The 24,255-nt window shown below is 50.6% G+C and overlaps 2 protein-coding genes across 2 annotated transcripts in view; one reads left to right on the forward strand and one right to left on the reverse strand.

Annotated features, from left to right (window-relative positions):
- The window catches only part of SYN3 (synapsin III), a 443,069-nt gene that overhangs the window by 145,248 nt on the left and 273,566 nt on the right, over positions 1-24,255 (forward strand). The gene's annotated exons all lie outside the window — the stretch shown is intronic.
- Positions 1-24,255, reverse strand: part of TIMP3 (TIMP metallopeptidase inhibitor 3) — a 56,610-nt gene that overhangs the window by 5,048 nt on the left and 27,307 nt on the right. Inside the window, exon 2 of the mRNA XM_066259964.1 lies at positions 6,487-6,569. Within this exon, the coding sequence (XP_066116061.1) occupies positions 6,487-6,569 (83 nt within the window). The remainder of the gene's footprint in view (positions 1-6,486; positions 6,570-24,255) is intronic.

The following is a 24,255-nucleotide window of genomic DNA, read 5'->3' on the forward strand; positions in this document are numbered from 1 at the left end:
GAGATATTTTTGCTTGTCACAACGGGACATAAGGCGGAGGGGTTGCTTCAGGTATCGGTGGATAGAGGCCAGGGATGCTGCTAAATGTCCTGTGATGCAGGGGACAGCCAAGAAATATATGACCGCAAATGACAGTAGTATCAAGGCTGAGAAATTCTGTTCTAAAATGAACCCATTACAATCCATGCCAGCCCTAAAAGACAGGAACTGTTATGTCCATTTTTTAGATGAGGAGCCTGAGGCCCAGGAAGGTTAACGGCTCACCTATGGCCACACGGTTGGTAAATGGCAGAGGCAGGAGTCCGAGTAGGGGAAGTGGCTCCAGAGTCCATGCTGTTCACCATTACCCTATGGCGTCTCCCACTGCAGCCTCCCAAGTTCATGCCCACGGGCCTTTGATGTAGGCAGGCGAATGCCACTGGTGCCTACTGGGCCTGCTTTACCAGCATGTGCTCACAGCCTCTGGGGTGAACATAACAGGGTCTGAGCCCATGGGGTGACTCTAGGTCAAGTCCACGAGTGTTACATGGGTTCAGATCTGTCCAGACAACTCTACCTGTGTGAGCAGTTGAGAGTGGGCTGAGGCACGGAGGTGTGGCCCAATCCTATGATCCCTCTAGTACTCAGCATACAGAGGCCCTGGGCTGCTGGTGGTCCAGGGCTTATCCCAAGGGTTTACAGTAGGACAATGCCTCTACATTAGCTCCTGGCATGCGTTATTAATTTACTTGTGGTAATTAATAAAAAGCCAGACATCACCTCATTGATGTCTCATCTAAGTGCCTCTCATTTAGTCTAATGAGCAATTTTTTTTCTCCTTGTCCTCTTTTAAGTGGTGACTGGCTTGTGGGAGTAGGTGGTCCACCAGGGGCTCTGCCATCAGAAGGGGTCCGTGGGACTGACAGAGGTGGGGACCCACTGCCTTTTTAAAGGGAGCGCTCTTGTGATTGTGTGCAACCATCAGTGCAGATGGTTTTAATTTACCTGGTCTCCCGCGAGACTCACGGCTCAATGAGGACCTTCAGCCAGATGCTGCAAGAAGTACTGTCACACTCAGTTTCAAATTATGCATGGGGGGCAGGGATGTGTCGCATCGTACCTCCCCTGCTTCCCCAGTGATGTATGGTGCCTCTCTGGCTTTAACAGGAGCCATGCTTAAGAGAGCTGGTGTGTGCACGCCGTCAAGTGTGGCTATCTGTGCCCAGCACCTTCTCATTTGGGTGTAGATGACCTTTGACTTTTTGGCAGATGTTTCAACTCAGTTTGCTCCATGTTGGTCTTTCCCCGTACTTCTTCTCTGCTTTATGGGTGGGAACCAGCCCTGTTTAGAGTCCAGTGACTTCAACAGCTCAGGAAGAACTCGACTCGTCCAGACCAGCTTGGCATTGCTGCTACATACTTGGGAATCTGGAGGAACCCTTATTTTAATGTGGCTTCCAGCACTGCACACATAGTCAGAGTTGTAATACATTACAAATGACCACATCTGACACCATGCTGCGTGTAGAGTCAGTTCTGAGAATAACAATATGCTCAATGGAACGTGCAGATATATTTTACTCATTTTGTTGTCTTTTCTTTATAATAACCCTAGCTTGACCTAAATGTTGACCCTACAGTGTCCTTAGATCTATAGTCCTAGATACCTAGAATTGGTCTAGCAAACTTAGGAAGATTATAATAGGCTTATAATGTCCTGAAATCAGAGAGTCCGAGAATCTTGGAATTGGAGAGGATGCAAAGGGTAATCTAATCTAGCCAGTGCAACGGAAGACTACTGGTAAACCCGGGTTCTGGAGATGGGGTCTGGCTGGATCTTGTCTCTGCCATTTATGAACCATGTGGAAAGCTTCTCAGGTTCCTCATCTGTAAAATGGGACAAAGTACTTCATGAGGTACTTCTGAGAATTAAGTGACTTAAGAGTAGCCCTTGGTGCACAACATTCAGTAAAAGCTGGCTTCAGACCAGTTCCGTGAAACCTCATCATGAGTGGGGGGGAGGGTCCAGTCCTCCCTACGTGTCTCTGCCCAGCCTCCTCTCTGGTACACAGAGTGAAAGCTGGTTTGGAACTTGAGATAGAAGCAAGCTGTTCTTGTTCTCCCCCTTGCTTTCTTGAGGTATGTTTGACAAATAGGAAGGGTATATATTTAAGGTATACAATGTATTGTTTTGACATACACATCCATTGTGGTGTGATTTCCGCAATCAAGCTAGTGAGCATGTCTATTACCTCATATAGTTACTTCTGTGTGTGGGAGAAAGCACTGAGTTCTCCTCTCTTAGCAAATTTGCAGTATTCACTATGCTATTATTAGCTACAGTGATCATGCCTTACATTAGAGCCCGGCACTTACTCAACCTGCCCAACTGAAACTTTGTACCTTTGACATCTCCCCATACCCCGCCCCCCGCCTCCCAGCCCCCCCCCACCCCACCCCCCGCCTCGGCAACCACCGTTCCACTCTCTGTTTCTAAGTATTAGACGTTTTTATTGTAGATTCCACAAGATAGATCATGCAGTCTTTCTTTCTATGTCTGGCTTATTTGATTTAGCATATTTTCCAGGTTCATCCTGTTGTCACAATTGACAAGAGTCCCTTCTTTTTAAAGGCTGAATAATATTCCTGTGTGTGTGTGCGTGTGTGTGCGTGCGTGTGCGTGCATGTGCGTGTGTCTGACACTGGACTCTACAAGGCCCTGGGCCTCCTGTCTTGGTAGTGTCTACACAAAGTTTCAAGGAGTTAGCTTCCCTTGGGGTGAAGGGACAGATAATGTGAGCGGGAGGCTTCTGAGTCGCAGGGAATCTCTCAGATATTTTGGTCATGCCCCTGCAAGGTCAGCACTTTACTTCACAAACTCATTCACAGACCAGGCACCTGTGTCTCGCAGCTGGGACCCGGCTGAGGCACTGAGCGCACGGTGCTCCCCTTATGGCATGGCAGTCCAGCTGCAGAGGCAGAGCACCAGCTCGGAGTCAGTCTCTGCAGAAGACTGATGAGACCCAGACCATAAAGAGTCACAGAAACAGGGAAGAAGAGAGAGAGCTGTGTGCTGGGGAAGAGGGGGGTGTTGGAGAGGCTCCAGCTGGAGCTTCAAAGGCGAGACCCCGCTATTGCTCATGTGATTAGACGAAACGCTAAAGGAAGGAAGTCCCAGGGGCCAAGCATTTCAGTTGGCCAGCAGATCTATCCTGCCAGAGTCAGGATGGGCACAGCACATGACCAGCGGGCCTTCCCATGGGACCAGCTGGGACATAATGTCCCCTAAGTGCTGTCCCCTGCCGCTGACCTAAGAGCATGTCTCTACTGCACAAACTACTGGTCCTGGCAAAGCAGACTACTTTCCCATGGTCCTGATAGAAGATAAGGTCCCCACAGATTACAGTGGCCAAATCTGTAAACTTCCACCTTTGCACCACAGCCCATTGGCTCAGCTCCAGCTAATCTCCAAGTTTGCGTTTGCAATGAGCTCCCTCAAGATTCTAACACTCCCCACCACCGCCACCACATAACTGGGGGTCTCTGTACACTCAGGATGTGCCTGAGACTGTCCTGAGACTCTGGAATTAGCAGTGGGAGGGGGTCTGCCTGTTTTTCATCTGGATGAGAAAGGGTTTTTTTGAGGGGACGGGGAGGGGGTACTCTGAGAATGAAGAGAAAAGTCAGACAGGGTGACATACCTTCTCATGTTCTCCGAGTTCCTTTAGCCCTGCTCTAAGGGAGCCCTTGCTTACCCCATCTGTGGGTAGACGCTGCTGGAATAAAGCACCCCAGGGACCAGTGCCAAAACCCTATAGGCCAGCCTCTCTGGCCTTTCCCCCTTCCCTCCTACAAAGATTCTCTTCTTGTTACACCCTTTGCAGGATGTTGCAAGTCAAGAGCTACACTGTTTCATAACAAAACTGCAAAATGGAGCTAACTCCTTTTTGTTCCCTGGGGGAACCAGGTACTAATGCGGTGGGGCTGACCCCCAAAGTGGGCAGGAGTGGTGCATCAGCCTGATGCTCCACTGCTCTGTAATTGCCTTGTCAGGAAAGGCCAGGGTTTGGCTCTGGTCTGCCGCTTTCTAGCTATACTGTTGTTGTATGATCTTGACTGTTGTATGACCTTCCGAGTCTCAGTTGCCTCACCGATACAATATAGAGGATAACATATATCTGTTCCCTAGGGTGGTTGTGAGGGTTGAATTGAGCCGTGCAAAGACTTAGTAGAATATAGCAAATGCTCAATAAACATTACTTGTGTGAAATCTTACATTCATTATAACAAATACTGTCTTTGTGTCCCCCGCTGGAAGCACAGCACTAAGCACGGATAGAGAGAAGGAGGGGAGAGGGGTCTGATGTTCTACTCCTGCATCCCACACCTTCTCTGATGAACAGGCTGGGCCCTGAAGACCACAGGGTTGAGTGGCCTCTCTGGATAGAAGGGCAATGACCAGTTCTATGGGTGAGCTAATATTGGGCTAGAAGGAGGGGCAGAGTAAATAAAAGGCACCAGGTGGTGACTGATGATCAAACTAAGAGGGCTGGGAGGCGAGGGAGTCATGTAGGAACACACAGATTGGGCAGGAATCCTGGCACCTCAGCTGGGGAAGCAGATCTGCCTTTGATGAAATGCATGACTCTGAGGGAATAATTTCCCCTTTGAGTCTCTGTCAGAAATAAAAGGAAGGATTTTACTTTCTCATGCCCAGCACCCCGGTTCCATGAACCTGGTGAAGGACGGGGCGCGGACAGCCTAAGGTTAGCGTCCTGGGAGTGTGTGTGTGTGCTCTGAAGCTGGTGGGCTAGCACACGCGACTGGGCCTCTAGGCCTCGCCCCTGCTCCCAGTGGCTGGTCTGAATCACTGAGGGGAGACAGGACACTGCCCACAGGAAGGGCCACTGACCATGCTGCGGTCCAGGCTCTGAGGGAAGGAGGGAAGCCAGGCAAACCAGGAGCCACTGCCTCCCAGTTCTCTTCTTGCACCACTCTGTCGGCCACAGAGTGTCTCAAATCTGAAGGCCTGTCCCAGAGCAGGCAGGGAATGTGTTCCCTAAACCTCCGCTTTTGTCTAATAGGCTTTGGCATTCACTCGCCGGCTGCCAGGGGTTGCACAGTAGGTTTGGGGGTTGTTGTTGCTCTTCTTGGTCCCCCCACCACCACCCACTGTTCTCTCACCATGGCCGTCTGAAGACATAATCTGGTCCCATGACCAAGCTTGGGCAGCCAAGGGCAATCAGCCAGAGCCGGCTCTGGACATTACATAACCAGAAGGCTGTGGATGTTTCCAAAATTGAGTCCAAAGCAATAGGTTCTGCAAACTTAGTACATCTAACCTCAGGCCTCAGGACGCAGAGTGCGAGGCCTGCGGGGGTGCCGCTGGGATGCACGGGGCCCTCCCGTGGCCGAGTCCTCCCACCCTCACAGCTGGGGACGCACGAAGGAGCAACGAGTCAAGGGGTTGGCAGTTCCCTCGGACCTGAGTGCACCCATCTCGAACTTCTGACACCCATGTGTCTTCTCTCCCTGCCTGACTGTAGTTCCTAAATGCAGGAACCCCATTTCTGAGGGGCCTCCACGCCTTCTAGCATGGAGCACTGAAATAGGGAGGGGCTTCTAAAGGTGGGGTGATGGACCAGTTGCCAAAAAGCTCCCATATTCCTCTCCAGCATCTACCGTAGCTCCTGTTCAGCAGTAACGGGGCCAGAGTCCCAGAATCCTGAAATGCCTCGGCCATAAGGGCTCTAGGGGGCACCAAGCCCAACCCTGCACCGTTAACAGATGGCAGACTGAGGCCCAGGAAAAGGGAGGCTTCCAAAGTCAGCGAGCTATTTAGGAGCAGAGCTGAGGCCAGGAAGCAGGTTCTCTAGGATTTGAATCTGATGTTCTTCTCCTTTAGGCGGACTTCCTTCATGGGCTTTGTCGTGGGGACATGCCAACTGAGGGTGGGCAGGCAGGGGAAAAGGGTGCAGCTCCCATCTCAGGAGGAGGTTTCTGTGATCAGTGCAAGTTCAAGGTGAAGGTTCAAGGGGTTAAACCTAAGTTGCAACTTCAGCGGCTGCACAAGACCTGTAGGCATTGTTGAAACTCAAAAGGTCAGAGCCCAAAAGAGCCTGTAAGACAGTCTGGTCCAACTCTCTCATTTGACAGATGGGGAGGCTGAGGCCCAGAGATGGCTGCGCAGTGAGTTGGCCAGTGTCTCAGTTACCAAGGTAACAAGGCTGTCCGCTCTCTGGTTCCAGAGCCCAGCCTCCTAACAACTGCTTCTAAGGGAAGCTGCCGGCACCGGCTCTGGGATGAAACAGCCACCACCTTCGCCGGCCCTGCTCGTCCCTTTCTGCTGTCTCAGCAACACCCTCTCCAGCGGGGCAGAAGGGCTGGTCTGGGGCTCAGACACTGAGCAAATATACCCTGGTCCAAACCACCTTACCTCCGCTGGCCAGGCCTCTTCTGGCAGAATAAACCCAGAAACCCTGCTGAAGCCAGGCTGTCGTCACTCACCTTCATCTGCTTGATGGTGTAGACCAGGGTGCCAAAGGGCCCCTCCTTCACCAGCTTCTTCCCCACCACTCTGGCCCGGATCACTGCGGAAACAGGCAAGACAGACAGGGAGGAGGTTAGGGAGGCCTGAACCACGTCAGAGATCGCCTGGCGGGTGGACATCCAGCCCCCAGGGTGCCTCGCAGTGCTTTCTTCCCTGTGAGCCAACTAGAATAGAGAATGTGTGCATCAGAGCAAGAATTCAGGTGAGAGACACTGGAGGTGGGGAAGCAGCCTTCATTCCGGTTAATTACTCCAAATGTTCACAATTGCCAGCCTGTGAGATTCCTAGGCTATGTTCACCGCTGGAGGACTCTGTGTTTTCACAATCCAAAATCTGTTTCACATGTTAGAGCTTCTCGCCCTCTTTCCATTGCCCCTCTGACATTTCCCATGGTCTCCCAGACTTCTCTTTCTTTCTACCAGGACCCTTTCCTGGGCTTCATCTGAGTCTCCCTTCACGTGTGTAACTTCACCATGTCCTGACTGGTGTGCGGGGTGGCACGCACCCTTGCCTCCCTTCACGCCCCAGTCAGCATCCTGACGGGACTCTGGGTACCCGGCACTACTGTGGGAAAGGATGCGTAGAGTGTCCCGCAGTGAGAGCGCGGACTCAGGAGCCAGCTGAACTGTTCTAACCCCAGCTCTGCTCTTTATGGCTGTTATCACTGTGGCCTCCAATTTCCTCTTCTAATAGAACCAGGATAATAATGGCACCGATCTCCTGAATTGAAGGGGTTAGGCAAAATAATGCATGTGGAAACTCTTGGCACTGTGTCCTGGATGTAAGGTCCATTACATGAATGGTAATATCATCATTATGACCGTCATTGCCAAAAATGGAAATGGACTGACCACAAAAGGACTGCTACCAGGAAAATAGCTTCCATTTGTTACACGCCTACTATGCGCAATAATCTATCACACTGACTCCTCACAACCACCTGGCCAAGGGGAGCGTTAGCATCTACATTATACAGATGAGGAAACTGACAGAGAAGTCAAGCCACTTCCTCCTTCTGAGCCTCAGTTCCTCACCTACAAGGAGGTGTCGCTCCACCTATGTCCGGGAATTGGAAGGGGGATTAAACAAAAGATCCTATGATACTTCTTACTACAGCATCTGAGAAAAAGAGGGTGGTCAGTAAATATTAGTTGACTGTGAATATGAATATAACTAGACAGACCCAGCATGACAGTGGCCAGGAGAGGAGCATTTACTACATGCAGGTGGGAACCCAGAGAAGAGAGGGGTTGACGTTAGATTATAGAAGCTGAGCTTTCTCTTTTTAACTGTTTGTAAAAAGAAGCTGTCTTCAAATATTTGCAATACCGGCACATAGGTCTTGAAGACAGAATTCAGAAATTGCATAGAAGTCACATTCACTGGCTCGACCTAAGGAAACGTCATCGGGTATTAACAACTAGTAACAGAAGCTGGGGGGCTCCTGTGGGGGCAGGAGTCTCCAACGAAGGGATCTGAACGCTAAGACCTTAACCAGAATGAAATAGACTTTGCATGTATAGCAGTCATGCTTTGAATTACAAATTAAACACACACACACACACACACACACACTCATGCACACACACACACGCCTGCTCATTCTGATAGCTCCGTTATCCTTCCCCATTCGGATGTCCCACCAGGTTTCTCAACTCATCAACTCCAATGTCATATGAGAAAAAAAAGTTCTTCACTAGGAACCAATCCCCCCATCTCCACTGGATTCTGTCCTGTTCCTTCCCCAGTGAGCTTGGATCCTGCTTCCCCAGCCAGACATGGAGTCAGGACTCAGCTGAATTCATGGCCTGTCCAGACCTTCTTGACAGGGATGGCAAACCATGCAGCCCACTGGCAAAGTCAGTAGTTTAACAGAGGCAGCCCCAACGGGGAGGAGGCAAGTGGCTGTTTCCAAATCTGCTGTGAATCGAGAGGTTGGCTCGGTCCCAGGCCAGGTGCCCTCAAGGCTGTGCCTGCACCTCGGTGTCGAACTGCACAGTGGCATCCTCGGCAGGGAGCCATCCTCCCACAGGCCCAGGGGCTGCACCCTCCCCGGTAATTCCCACCGGCAGGTTGTAACAGCCTACCTGTTGGGCAGAAGGCACCATCTGCCAGAACTTTACTATTGATTCTTCCTAAATTCACTTGGCTCCCTCTTCTGCTCAGGGACACAAAAGGTAAACTAGAGAAGAGTCTTTGCCTAGGGGGATAAATGGCAAAAGGCCCTTAAAATAACAACAGCTACCTTTTCCTGCCTCCGAAATGGCTCGACTTCATTTAGGCAGAGCCTGTCATGAGCAGACCTGTCCTATAAGGCTGGGTGCCTCTGTCTGGAAGTTTTGGCACACACAGAGAGCCAGTTCCTTCCTTACCCTAAAACGGCCTGAGCTTGGAATCTTTTCATCTGAGAATAGTTCAGTGAAAGGAGAGTACCGTTTTATAATCAGGAAGCCACAGCTGAGTTTGAGTTCCACCATTGCTGTGTGGCCTCAGGCAAACCCGTGTCCCCTGAGTTCTTTCCTCCTAAATCTCTCTGATGATCTTCGCTCTGTGCCCCTCATGTAGCTTGCAAGTGATGTATGTATTCCTGGTGGAGCAGGAGCACAGTATAGATAGCTTGACTGCCCAGCTTCAAATCCCAGCACTGGTGCTGTGTGACCTTAGAAAAGTTATAAACCTCTCTGGGCCTTCATTTCCTAATCTCTAAAATGGGAATGATGGTGCCTTAGCTGGTCAGCTCAGTTGAATACAGTGTTGTCCTGAAACACCAAGGTTGCAGGTTTGTTTGATCCCCACTCAGGGCACATATGGGAAGCAACCAGTGAATGCACAACTAAATAGAACAACAAATGAGTGCTTCCCTCTCCTTTCCTCTCTTTGTCTCTCTCTCTGTAAAAATAAATAAAGAAAGAAAGAAAGAAAGAAAGAAAGAAAGAAAGAAAGAAAGAAAGAAAAAAAGGAATAAAATGGGAATGATGGTAGCAACATCTCATAACTTGGCTGTGAGGGTTAAGTCCAAGCACTGAGAATGGTGGTGGCCCAGCCCACCCCCGGGGTCTTCCATCACTGCTACTAAGACTGCCACCACACCCACACACCCATGACTTGATAGTCACTTGTCAGTCCTGCAGCAGGTTAAGGCTTCTCACAAGCCCTGTAAGCTGAGGCCTGGGACTTTGCTCTGGGGAGGGGGGCGGAAGAAAGGTAAGCTCATCAGGGTACTGTGGCCTAGCAGAACTTTGGGGAGAGGTGGGGGAACTCCCGTGAACTGATGAGAACAAAAGTGCCTGAAGCACCCACGTCATTACAGACACCTGCCCCATCTCATCCCCCGGGGCGGGTCACCCACGTGCCTATGACCAGGCCCCAGTGAGGTCCCACGGTCATGGTCTAGAAAGAGAGAGATGGCCCAGTGTACAGGTCACGCCAGGGTTTTCCTTACAAAAATAAAACTGCACTAAAATTAAATGACATTCTGCTCTCCTAAATAGATTTGCAAAGTCCTTCCAAAGTAGGATCGCTGGCCAGGTCCAAATCCGCCTGTTTGGTCTGTGAATTTAATATGTCTCTATTTGCTTCAGTCTCTCGTCTGCAATTCAAAGGCATGCTATTTTGTACTTTCCTTTCTGGCAACCAGGGTGCTCCCTAGGCATTCGCTGGCCTGGGGGGCACCGTGGACAGGGGAGGGGTGGGCAGGTCATGGTGCTCCAACATCGGAAGACAGTTTCCAAACCGGGAGCTGGCAGCATGTCGGGCCAGTCCCGCCACCTTGATGTGGTGGCTGGAAGCCAGCTTCACAGATGGGCTGGAGGACACTGGTTTTCTTTCTTCTCTTTCACGCAGGAGAGTGGCCCACCCTGTCTACCCGGCGTCCTCTAGCAGCTAAACCAACATGGGTGTGAACTGGGCTGGTATCCGGGAAAATGGGCTGGGTGCAGGGGAGGGTGACAACAAGAAATTGAAGTCCCGTTTCCTACCTCCACAGAGCGCAGTCTCGTGGGAAGACAAAGTGTGACAGTCCCTTGCCAGAGAGCTGACTGCCAAGGTGCAGAGCACTGGCCGGAGGGGGCTGACCGCAGCCCGACCCGCAGCCTCGGAGCCTCTCAGACTCCTGGGAAGGGAATCCGGGCTCCTGGGGATACAGAGCTCCACAGAAGACAGAGGAACGAGCATGTTAACTTAGAAGAATGTAAGGAGAGCCTGACCCCACAATGTGTGCTTCCGTCATCAACACGTAGATCAGCGGATGCACTGGGTGGGGCAAAAGTAGGCTTACAGTTGTGAGTCCACGGAACACAGTTCATTCTTGTACTATTTATTAATAATATGTATTATTTTCCATTCGAACAACTCTAACCCTGTGTTTGCCCCATCCTGTATGTGGGACCCTCTTCAATACATTATATACCTGAGGATCCAGGTGTAAATGTATATACTTCTGTAGAATTATCTTGTGTTTCCTTCCGTAATTTTGGGGGAAGGGCTATGAAGAGCTTGCAAAAACAAAGAGAACAAGGCCCGCCTCTTCCAGAAATATACTGCTCCCAAAAATTAGGGGATATTTCAAAATGAGTATGAAGTGATAAAATATCCCCTAAGTTTTGTGAGCAGTATATAATTGTGTGCTGTCTGCCTGTACCTCCATCCACTGTCATGTAGACCACAAGCAGCATGAGTTTTGAACAAAAACCAAGTCCAATGGCAAACAGGATTCAGCTTCCAGTGCAGCCTAACGGTGTGTCCAGAAATAGCTCATCGGCTGTTCATCAGTATATCCAGAGAGGGACAAAACACCTGTGAGCTGGCCCCGCCTCCACCTTTTCCCTCCACGTCCCACTCAACCATATTCGATCAAATCCAGACATTTCTCTGAACTGATGGCTAGGCCTACTGGTGGACTGACAGGCCAAGTTTGGCTGCTTCTTGAATCAAGGCTCCCTTACTGAATTAATGTATAACAACTTAAGACCAGATCCTGCCCATGTGAGCATCCTGTTGAGAGCAGTGCAGATCCTCTCTGTGATGTAGGGATCGATTCAACCTTAGTGGGTGAGATGCTCCAACTGCCCCCTCTTGCCTCTGCAAAGGCCCCATAGAAGGATGTTGCTGACTGAAGTATGGATTTTAAGATGATAGCCAGGATGAAAGCATACCTAGACAATAGGTAGGATGAATTTCTCCAAAAGCTGAAGTCATTGCTAGTGTCAACCCCAAGGAGGAGGTGGTTCTTGTCAAGAACCCCAGCAGACAGGATCTGAGTGGACAGAAAAGCCCTGGACCGTGGGCTCGCCTGTCTTCTCAGGCCTGGAATTGGAGGAAAGAGGGGTTCGGGAGTGTTAGGATGATGCCTGCTCCTAGAAGCATAGCAGAGATGAGGAAGGGAGGATGCCTGTAATCCAGCTGGTCTAATAGTCACTTGCTGTTTATTTCCCTGTGTCATCCTCACAGGATGATAAAGGAAGGGTCCTTTCTGAGGCCAGAGAGCTCATGGTGAAGACAACAGGCAGGAGACCCCACAGCAGGGCAGACCCACACCCCCTCTGGCTCAGCCCACCAAACACTTCCCTGGTCCTTGAACCTATCCAAGGAGGGCAGAGCCAGGCTGCCTTGCTCCTCCAGCTGCCCACCTGCTGATTGCCCACCAGCTCTTTGCATTTCATTGCATCCCATCAGTAAGTCTAGAGGACACTGGTAACAACAGCTACCATTAAGTAAGCCCCTCCTACATGCCAGGCAGCGACCCTCTCATCTCCCTCTGGCCTCACGGTAACCCTAGGAGGTGTCTATTACTGTTCTCATTTTCCAGCTCTGCAAAAGAGGAGCAGGAACCTTGAGAGCAGTTTGGCATCCCAAGGAAAAAAAGTAGTGGATCCCCCAGGAAAGTAGATTCCTTAAAAACCCTTCCATCAGACTGGGATTGATTGCAAAATAGGTCATAATTTTTCTGCACCTTTCCACTCCCACTGTCAGCTCTGCTAAGGATCAGGAAGCAAGAATGGTTTCTAGGAGGAAGGACCCCTGAAAGTCCCCAATGATCCCTACATCCCCTTGACCACCCCACCACCCTTTCCCAATCACTCACTCACACACACCCCTCCTGATTAGGAATAAGAATCTACAGTTACTAATCACCATTAGCAATAAAACAGACTAGCATCTGTTTAGCATACTCTGCTCCCATAATGTCTTTCATGGGAGGAAAAAAAAATAGAAACCACAAAACCCAATGATCCTAAGGTTTCTCACAACACCGGAGGCTGAGGTTAGACTGATGAATTAGATGAGACAATGTATATGTAAAAAGGCACTTTGTAACCCTGAAGCTAAATAGAGGATATGCTGTCATGATGGTGGTTTCTTATAGATTCTTAAATGTGCCAATCGGAGGAAGACAGCAAGGGACCTGGCGTCTTTCCTCATCCCCTGAGGGTCTGTAGTATCTGCCTCCACTGACCCTTTTCACAGTCCTCCTCAATTATCATCTGCAGCTGTGATGATGTCTTTGTTTCAGCAAAGAGCCTTTGGAACTTAGGCCTGGCCCAACTGGGTCCTTCTGGTCCCCAGCCGGTTTGTCGCCACAACACCAAACCCCTCTGCAAGGACTCAGAAGCTAAAAGTTCAGCTCCAGAAAACCCCTAGAGAAGTGGCTGTGATACATTAGAGTGAACAGATACAGAGCACGCAGGACCTAGATGAAGTCACAGCCCAACCTTGGGCAAGTCACTTCCCATCCCAGTTTATAAATTAAGATGATTTAACCAACCCCAGAGGGTTCTTGAGGTGACCTAAGCTCCCTGCCCCCACTGCATCCAAGGCAACTCTTTTCAAGATCAACCATGACCTCCATGGTGTTCCATCTGGTCAGCAGTGGGTCCCTTGTCCTCTTCCCTACATCGAGCCTGTGGCTTTCATACCATCCATAGGACTGGTAGCTCCTACATTTTTGCAACCTCCAACCCAGAACTCTCATGACCTTAATTCATAGGTCCTGGAAGTTTAGTAAGACATGTCAAATTCAGCCCATCCCAAACTGAGCTCCAAGAATGGCCCTCACTCACACTGGGGCCTCCCGTGGCTGTTCCCATCTCAGGAACTGGCAGCTGCTCCACTCCAGTACCCCAACCTCCTCATTACTCCCCCATCACCCAAAACACACCCCAGGGCCTTTGCACTTGCAGTCCCCCTGCTGGGACACTTTTTCTTCAGTAGCCAAATGGTTGCCCCAGCTATTTCAAATATCACCTGGTCAGGAGGCCTTCCCTGGCCCCCCATCCATCTCTCACCCCGTATTCTCTCTGGCTGGCCTTACTGTGACATTCCATGGCACTCAGCACTTTCTGACATATTATCTATCCACTTGTTTGTTCATTAATCTGCTCTCCCCACTGATATGGGCAGGCTCTTTGTTTCACTAACTGCGGTAGCCCAAGCTACCAGAAGACAGGCTGATACATAGCAGGCCCCTGATATGCATTTGATGAATATGAAGCTAAAAGTGCCACACACACAGAGGGTGATTAAAAAAAAAAAAAAAAAGATAAATTGCTTCCCTGGCTAACATACCCTGGACAAATGGTCAAGTCTTTTTGAGCCTTATTCGATCAGAAGGGGTTAATGGCAGTGCTCAGTCTGTGGGGTCAGATAGAACATCTGTTCAGCAATCATTTATTGAACACTGTGCTGGACTTACAGGGCGAGGGAGATGAATGAGGCCCTGAGGACCTCAGGAGCTGGAGTTTAGAAAGACAGGCAAGGAGACAGGTGAATGTCATTCAAGGATGACAACACAGCATCACGGGCAGGAACAAAGGGCCGTGATGGTGGAGAGAGGGCTGAAGTCTGTCTGAAAGGAGGGGTCTCAGGAGCTCCCTGGAGGGGACAGCAGGTCTGGGAAAGAGACTGAGTCCAGAGGAGGGGAAGCCTGGATCAGGTCTGGGGGAGAGGGAGGCAGCTGGGGGTGAGGCAGGCTGAGGAAAGCCAGGACAGAGCCCGCCTTCGCGGGAAGGTGGCGGGGAGAACAGGAGGGACGACGGGCAGGCAGCCTGGGTGAGGAAAGCACACTCCTCAGAGGAGTCTCACGAGTGGGCTCTTCCTGCACCCTCCCCTGTCCCCTGAGAGCACTTCTTTCTTGTCAGTTTCAAAGGCCCTTTTTGTTGATATCAAAGCCACAGCCAGACAGTTAAGATGCACTCCCGATCAAGATAGGGAGTCTCCAGTTCAAAGCCCGTCCTGACTAACTCTTTCCGCTAAGTAAAAATATTAATCTTGGTTTTATTTAAGCAGGGTTTTTTTTTTTCTCTTGGCAAGAAATGAACCCCTGCGGCTAAAAATAAACCCAAACACACACACACACACACACACACACACACACACACACACATCTCTCTCTCTCTCTCTCTCTCTCTCTCTCTCTCAGAAAAATCTAGAGAGCTGCAAATCATTTCAACCCAAGTTTCCATCTCAGGGAAAGCTATTAAAACCGGGAGGATATTAAAACCTCTCTCTGCACACAGGCTCTTGTTTCTCAGGGCCTGTCTTGTGTTCTGGGGTCTCACAGGCTCTTGTTTCTCAGGGTCTGTCTTGTGTTCTGGGGTCCCCCAGGCAAGGCAGTCCTGGGGGCGCCCTGTGCTGGGCCTCCTGGCAAAGAGTAAGGCGGGGCCCTATGGGTTTTTGCTTGAGCCATCCAGGGGCCCCGCCGATGTCTGTTGTATATGAAACAAAGGGGCCCAGGAGGGGAGCCGAGGGAACCCGGGTCCAGGAAGGTCAGATTGCCTGGAATGTCGTGATTATCCGACAGGAGCACAGGCAGTCAGTGTCTCACCCCTGCTTTCAGGTTGTAAGAGGGTGATCTTGATTTCAAACGATTAAAAAGACACAAGTTTGAAAGTCACCACCTAGGCATATGCCTAGACTTGGGATTAAGATATTCATTTTCAGTCTAACCACTTTTAAAGTTATCTACGCTCAACTTCTTCCTGTGGCCAAAGCCAACAGGGGACAAAGATTTTGATCCTTTGGCCCAAAACAGGGGAAAAGTCCCAGAACTGGCTGGTTCTTGGATTTAGGGCTGACTTGTCTGGGGAGTAGGTATTTCTGTGACCTGGTTTCCTAAGAGGGCAATAAGACAACTGCCCCAAAGTGTTTGCCAACCACAATTAGAATCACTGAGGCTTTTGCTCTGCAAAGGGCAGTCAGGAGGGGAACGAACGTTAATGCCCCAAAGCACAGCAGTGGGAAGGGGGGTCCTCCACAGCCCCGCCTCCTCCTCTCAGGAATGAATGGAGCAACAACCCCACCCACGTCCTAAACCTCCCTTGGTTTCTTGGCATCTACAGGATTATTCTGAAGAGCTCAGTGATGTACACAGAGCTCCCCAAACCTGGGCCCCACCTCAAGTCTTACCATGCCAAAGCCTCCAGCGCCCCTATCACATTCCCCCACTCCACTCGGCTGACCTGTCCTTGACTTGGTGAGAATGACTTGTTCCCCGGGCATCTGCCTACACATCTGTCTTCCTGTAAGACCCACCCGGCTAAAATGCCACCTCCTCCGGGAAGCCTTCTGCCTGGCACAGGCCACATTAGTTCCTCTTGTCTTCTGCTCAGCTTCCTCTCTTTGTGCACATGTTCTACGTTAGTAACTAGCATTCACTGGCCTGAGTTACTAGATGGAAGGGACTGTACCTAGGACTCCAGCACCTGGCACAGTGCCTAGACTGAGGCGACGATTCCCCAAATGTTTGTTGAGTGAATGAGTGAAACTACAGGAAGGAATCAAAGGTAATACAATAAAGGGAGACGGAGATGGCTTCAAGTTTAGGCTCTTGGAGTCTTAGTTCCTAAGGGTCACCCAGAAAAGAAGAAGGGGCAGATAACAGTGTGATCTGAGAAGCTGAAATGGGACCCCAATCCCCAAATACTAGAGTCACAGCTAAAGAGAAGTGAGTCACAGGGTTCCTGTTATAGGAGGCCCCAGTTAACATATCTCTGTGGAAAGGCAGCACCCACGCTCCACTCACAGATGGGAAACCCAAGGCTCAGCATTGTGAAGGAGGTCCGTGGTGCAGCCACTGCCTCCCCCTCCTCCTCCTCCTTCTCCTCCTCCTATCATGGCCGCTTGGGGTACTGCATTCATCCATTCACCATTCAGAAGTGTTGGAGTGACTACATGCCTCAGATCCTGACTGCTGGAGCAGTCAACAGGCAGAAAGAAGCGTATTTCTATCTTGTGAGACAAGAAAGGTGGTTACAGTCCTGGGCACAACAGGAGTATGCGGCAGACGTGCCAAGATAGGCCATTCCTGTGCTTTGGGGCACTGACGTTCCCCTCCTGAGCACCCAGTGCAGAGCAGAAGCCTCAGCGCTTCCAGTCATGGTTGGTGAACACTTGGGAGCAGTCGCCTTCCCTCTCTTAGAAACCCCAATCACACAAACACCAGCTCCCTTCTAAGATGGCCCTCGCTTCCCGGGCCAGTCAGCCCCGAATCCAGCGCTGGCGTTGCTATGGACACATGGTGCTGGGCGGAGATGTTCTGCCCAAGCTGGAGTCCCAGCAATCCCCAAGAGCCATACAAGAAAAAGAATGAAAATGCATCCCAGTAGAGGAGGAGGCAGCGGCAACGGCCTGGAGTGTGGAGATCCCAGCCCCTTAGAGTGACAGAAAGCAGAGCGTGTGACAGGGGCAGGCACTGTGGAGGACAAGGGGGAGGCAGGGATGTCCAGCTTTGGAGATTGGGTCTTGGCCCAACAGGTGACAGTGTCATTTCTCGGGTGGGTTTCCACTCTCGGAGGGCAGTGATGAAGACATCGCTTTGTCCCCACCCTTAGCCTTTATGATAACATGTACCCAAATGAGTAGGTCTTCGAAGCACCAAGAACCCCCTAGAAAGAAGCCCAGGCCCTGCCTGCCCCACTCTGCATCAGGCCCACCAACAATCCCATCCCAGTGCGCATGCCATGCCGTTTCTGAGCTTCAAAGCAAGCTTTAATGAATCCCTGTCTTGCCCCGCACACACACCCTCCCTCCTCTCAAGCCCCTTGATCTTTTACAGTGGTTTTGCCTTGGGTGTTTGGCTGGCTCATCTCCAAGGCATCCCAGAGTCCACGCATGCTGACTTCTAGAAAGTTCTACTTCATCCAGGGCTCAGAGATGCCGACCTACTCACAGTCATGAAGGCACACAGGCGAGGGGTGCTCAGAACACCCCACCCCCACCCCGAGTGCTCCAGCCCTCCCCAGGCACCCATGGGAAACTCTGTCCCACACAAGACACCACCAGAATAGCAGCCTGGTCGCCGACCGCGGCCCCTTTGAAGCAGCGCCCAGAAAAATACTGCCCCGGCAAGCGCTCCCTCAGAGCTCAGAGCTTTCGGGTCAGGTCGGTCGGTGAGACCAGAACAGCTGGCAGCATCTTAGGAGCTGTCTACGGTGTTTTATTTTTCTGCTAATTGGGATTTTGTGTGCTGGGAGAGCCCAGGGATGCTGGGATAGGTCCAGGTGCAGGGCCACCATTAAGCCCAGGGTCCTCCTCATTTGCACACCAGACCCGCAGATGCGTCTTTGCAGACGAACAGCGAATCTGTCCCCAGAATGCTCTGGGGATGGGCGGGGGACTTTGTTGTGGTTTTAAAAAGCAGCAATGTCCTCTCTACATCTGTCTCTGGGGGTTATAAAGCACAGGCACCATGAAGACCCTGGAAGATTTATAACTTACCCTTTGGGCACCTTTTAAAATAGTCAGGACTTTCCCTTCTTCTCCTTAACTTCTTATCTTTGGCCAGGAAGACTGTGGACACCAAGTGGACATAGCTCGGAGGGTCCCATTGAAAGCAGGTGCTCCCCTGCCTGCCCCAGCCCACTCAGAACCTCACTACCAGCTTGTACAATCATGGCACCCAGGGTGCGGGCACTCCGCCAGAAATAAGTATGAGGAAAAACAAGGCCAGATTATAGATCTTCAAGCCCCGAGACAGCTACCAGGGGTAGCTAATGCTGAAAGTGTGGAGGAATGACTGGAGAGAAGATTCAAGTGCCTTTTAAGAAGGCCAACCTCGGTTTTAAAACAAGTGAAGAATGCTAACTGCTGCCCTCTTTGGTCAAAGTGGGTAATGGCAGAATTAGAGAGCCAATCCCTGGTAATTTTGAACAACCTGTTTTAGCTGACAGTGTGGATGGGGGGGGGGGGGGATGTTGTCAGTGTTTAAAAAAACAAAAAAACCCTACCCTTTGAACACTTTCTGAAGCAGCCCACAGTGCCTGAGCCTCCTGTTCGCACAGTAAATATTTCTTGAATGGCTGCTACCTACCAAGCACTGTGGGGTGGCAGAAACAGACACACCTTACAAATATCTAATCCTTAAAACTATCCTAGCATCATGTCTATTTTCTGTCGGGTAGAAAAGAAACTTGCCAGAGGTCACACAGCTAGAAATTCAATCCCCATCATGCCTGGCAGCAAAGCTCATCATCTAGGCTACTACTGAACACGTTCACAAATCTGAAATAATCAGCCAACACGGGCAATGCATCAACAATGCAGAGAGAATTAAAATCCCCAACGGCTGAATTATCAGAGAAGGATTCAGATAGTGAGAACCTGGAGGTGGGATTAACTCTCCAAAACAGAAGAAGTTCCAGTAATTGGCCTAAAGCCCCCCATGGTTTGGGGATAGGGAGCACAGGCCTCGAGACCAAGGAGAGTAGCAAGAGGGAGATGAGTCAATGTTTCTGGAGCCCTGATGGGTAGCCCTGGTCTAATTCTGCTCAGCTGCAAGCCCTCAGGGTCTTTGTACGTGCTGTACTCTGCCTGGAACTCTCTTCTGCTCCCCTTTGCCTAGACCGCCTCTTCATCCTTCACATTTCAATTCAAAGGAACTTCCTCAGAGGGAGCCTCTCCTGGCCCCCTGCCCCCACGTCAGACTAGGACAGGACTACCATTACATATTCTCATAGTCCCTAATGTTTATGTATATGTTTGTACATTCACTTGAATAATCTCATCCCTCTAGGCACATGCGTGCACGCACGCGCGCGCGCGCGCACACACACACACACACACACACACACACACACACTTGTGCTGTGATCATGTCTTGCTTTGATGACCATTCTATATATATGACCATGGTGCTTGAATGGGGGACTTCTCAGGACTGCCCCACAACCTGGATCTGTACACAGTGGCTCTACTTCTCTGTGTCCAGGATCCCCAGCCCCAAGCCCCCGCCCGGTCCTGTCCTGATAACCTGACACTGGCTGTGCTCACTCTCATGGGTGCCTTGGAGAATGGGCTTCTGAACCCAGCCCACCGACTCTTCCCAGCTGGGCAGGGTACATAAACTCTTCAAGCCTCAGTTCCCTCATTCTGAGAAAGGTGAACAGCATATTTGTAAGGATGGAAAATAGCCAAGATAGAAACCACCTGTCACAAATTTTCCCCTTAAAACCCGAACTCCCCTCCAGGCACATCCTACCATGCAGGCTTGTTCCCTCCCTACAGAGCTGTCTGTGGACCAAATGGGGACCGCTGAGTGTTAGGAACATGGGTAACCCCACAGGCAGTTTCCAGATCTCACGTAGGTCCCTATGCAGCTGCCAGGAGGCCTCCCGCACCAGACCAGACCAGACCCTAGGACTCGTGTTTTCTGGTCTGTGGACCACCCAGAGGGCACCTCTCCTGGCAGAGCATCTCCCTGGCTACACTCTCTGAAGGAGGGCTGACTCAGTGAACAGTCCGTGTGCTCGACCACAGTGAGCCCTGTTGCTGGGTGCTGGGCATTGCCAAAGCCAACTCCTTTGCCACAGAGCATCCAGTGCTCAAGAGGCTTCCCCCCACCCCGTCACCTCTGCAGTGTATCAGAGGCCTCGTATGGCTTTAAGGAGTGACCACACATGACCTGGAGCTTCTTACTCCACCTGTCCATGGGAAGCTTATACGGAAAAATGGGCTGAGATTGTCCCTGAAGCACACCGTCAACCAATGTCCACGGGTGTTCCTGACTGAACTAATGCAGAGCAGTTGGGGACACATTTTCCTTGACAGGGTGCTCTTGGAGAATGAATACTAAGAAGATCAGAATAGAACATGTTTGGCCTGACATGGCCACAAAAAGCAGAAGAATGGTCTTTTGAGGGTAGTGGCCACTTTCCCTATTGATGAGAACACTGTTGTTGCCGATTGTAATGCTAACTGTAACACTGCCAAGAACAGGGTTGCCATCATCTATCAAGCACTCACTGCGCATGCTCAGTACCAAGTACTTTATTTACATGGATGATCCCGTTTGAGTATCCTTAGGAGGCTGTAAAGGAAGTGCAATCATTAGCCCTATCTTCTAGAAATTGAGGCTTATAGAGAAGTTCTAAGTGACTTTCCCCAGAGCACCGGCCTGGGAAGGGGTGGACCCAGCATGCCAGTCTGGGTCATTCCTCCCTTCCAGAAGCACTTTCTGACTACATTTTACAGGCCACAGAGTCTAGGTTAGCTTGAACCTTCACGGTCACTCAGTGGAACTCCCTTTGAATTTCTTCTACAGCCCCATGCCAGGGTTAATCTGACCAGTGCACAAGCGTTTCTGACCTGGGTCAACCTATTCCGTGTTGAACCATTTTTTGACTGTACCGGAATTCTTTATGCTGCCTCCTGTGGCCTTCCCCCGACTAGCTGACATCTTAGGCTCACACAAAACAAGATAGTTGAAGAAGAGCATGGTCATGTTCCCTAAATCATCTCCAGAATAAATATTTTATAGATGTGCATGGCCCTCTCTCTGTGACATGGTGGTGTCGGTGGGGGATGGATGCAAACTTCCCAAGGGTTACCGCTCAGGGCACAAAGTTGAGAGAGACTCTGCCTCCCCCACTCTGCAGCCTTTCACTGTGGGCATTGCAGTCTAGGACTTCACCACCAGCCATCGAAACCCCCGAGTGTTTTCAAAACATATTCTGCCTCCCAACTTTGACATGATCTAATAAAGAACTCTACCTACTCCACTAAATAACTGCACTTATTCGGGCGTGGAAGTAAAGGAAGTCTTATTACATAGAAAGTAATGAGCAGGAAGAAGAACCCTAGGCCATGAACTAGGGGCTAGATTCTCTTTCTGGTTCTTCCATTCATTTGCTGTGTGCATTTGACAAATCACTTCTCTCCTGGAACCCTAGTTTGTTTGTCTTTTTACTGTGAAAAAGGAAGAGGCGGGACTGAAGGTATTCTAGGGTCCCCTACAACCTAAAGGTTTAAGGTTACTTTACCTTCACTTTATATTTCTACTCCGTGCATTGCCCCTGGGTTCTATTCTGTCTTTATGGGTAATGGTGCAGGATGTCATGCTCTCCCTGTTTGCTAACTTGAGAATCACATCTCTGAAAAGTAATTAGGATGCTTCAGGTGCCTCCTCTGGCCTTGCCTTTAAGGTCTTTCTTGATCTGTTATCTGTCTGGATGGTTGGAAGTCACCAAGCTGGGGACAGCAGCAAGTGCAGATTTGGCTCCTAAGTCACCCAACCTGGTCCCTCTGCTCCACAATTTGAGTGGCCCTCACCAATCTATTTTCTTTATCTCTCTCTCTCTCTCTCTCTCTCTCTCTTTTGTAATAACATCCTGTTTTACAAGTTGACCAGCAAATAGTTTCTTTCCAAAAATGTAAACAAATATGGGATAATTTCAGTGGTGAAAGTCCATTACGGAGGCACTGGACTTTAATGTCAGGTGGGGTCAGGTAGATCCCAACACTAATGCCAGGTGGGGTCTTCTGCTCTGCGTGTTCCCATATTGACCTACAGAGTAAAGAATGTGAAGAAGAGGACTTCTGCATTCAGTCTCCCAGTTGTAGATTAATCCGAGGTCATAAAAATGCTCCCGGGATGGCATCTCCAGGGGCACTGTGCTCTAATGACCTCACATGTACCAAGTGGGGAATGTGCCATGCCCTTGAAGAGCAAACTCAGCCAGCCTGGCCCCGATGATTTAGTTTAACAGTAGCAAAGACTGGGATCTGTCCAAGCAGAGGGCACACCCGGAGCAGCAGGAGAGACAGGGAGAGGAGGCGTGGCAGGACAAGGAGAAGCTGCAGCGGCTGCAGCAACACCCCGCCCCTCCCACTCTCCTGCAGAGTGGGACAGGGCATCATCCACCCCACCCTCCCCCGGTGGCTCATCTCAAAGGCCCCTTGAGCTCCTCAGGAAAGGCTTTTCTTAAATCAGGAGGGAGCTCATTTCTTCTTTTGAATCAGCTCCCTCTGATTTAAGAAAAGCTTTCCCTGAGGAGCTCGAGGAAAAGAGGAAAGAGGGAAAGGGGATGATAGGATGGGATAAACCAGAAGGGAAGGGGGGAGGGTGCTATCAGGAGGGGGGCAAGGGAGATGGTGAGGGGAATACGGGGGAGGGAGGATGCATTCAGGGTGACACTAGAATCTATGTAAACACAATAAATTAAAATCAATAAAATAAAAAATAAAAATAAAATAAATCAGGAGGGAGCTCTTTTCTCTTCTACATAACCTCATTCCTGCCCCTGTCCCTGCCCCCAAGGGCTTACATGCAAACTTCCCAAAGGTTGCCGCTCAGGGCACAAAGTTGAGAGAGACTCTGCCTCCCCCACTCTGCCTCCCCCACTCTGCCTCCCCCACTCTTGGACATATAAAGTCCAAGCTGCCACCTTGATCCCAACACCAACCTCAGTCCAAACTCAGCCAAGCTGTATCTCAGTCCAGGAGATTTCTATTTTTGAAACAGAAAAAAGATACTCAATGTTTTTCAATCTTGTCAAAATTTTTACCTTCATCTCCCTCCTCCTCCCTCCTGCCCCCAGGCCCCTGGTTGGGGGCCAGGGTTTGGGGGGGGGGAGAAGGTGGTTGTTTTTTGGTTTTTGTCAAGGCTAAACAAAAACAAAACTGGGTCTAGGCTGAAGCTGGCAGATCGTGATGTTCTTGGCGGATTTTGCTACGTGCCAGCAAAGGCCGTCAGCAAGATCTACAGGAAACACCTTGCAAAATCCAGAGGGAGAAGCAGAGGCCACCGAGCAGTGAGAGGCGGACACACTCTGGGTCCGTGTGACTGGCTCGCGAGGCCAGGGTACAGGAAATGGCCGCGGGATCCCAGGCCTCAGAAGGGTGGACACAGTGTGTGGGAGCCTTGTGGACCTCTCTGGTGTTTTCCACTGGGAATTCCTTTAACTGGCATATCTGCCCCAGCTGCCTGTGCGTGATCTGGGCTGAGGGGACCTCATACGTAAGGTCAAAGGCTCTTCCCAAGGGTCTTCTTTGCCAGGGTCTAGCAAAGCCACGTTTTCCATAAAAGAGGGTCGCCCAGGGCAGTGGTCAGGAATGTGAGGACTTGGGCACCAAAGAACCTGCAGTTGAATCTCAGCTCCAACTTCTACAAGCTGTATGGAGCCTCTCGGGCCAATCATCGAACCCCTCTTATCCTTGACAGTGGAGATGCTGTGGTCCCTGCCTCGAAAGGTGGTTGTGAGAACAAAGCAAGGCGCCGAACGTAAGACACGGCGGGGATGAAGGTGATTTCCCAAGGCAGCAAAGAGGCTAGAGGGGCACCAGGAGAAAGAACAACGCAGTCCCGGGAAGACGGAAAATGCAGAGTCCTAGCTGGGACCCATGCGGGGCATTGCAGGCTCCCAGCCTTCCTCTGGGAGGTGTCAGCTGCCCCACTTACTCTCGTTCAGGGCATTGATTGCAGTTTCAGGTCAGGCTGAAGCGAGGGCCATTAGCTG

This window comes from Saccopteryx bilineata, chromosome 1 (assembly GCF_036850765.1).
Source record: "Saccopteryx bilineata isolate mSacBil1 chromosome 1, mSacBil1_pri_phased_curated, whole genome shotgun sequence".
NCBI lineage: Eukaryota > Metazoa > Chordata > Mammalia > Chiroptera > Emballonuridae > Saccopteryx > Saccopteryx bilineata.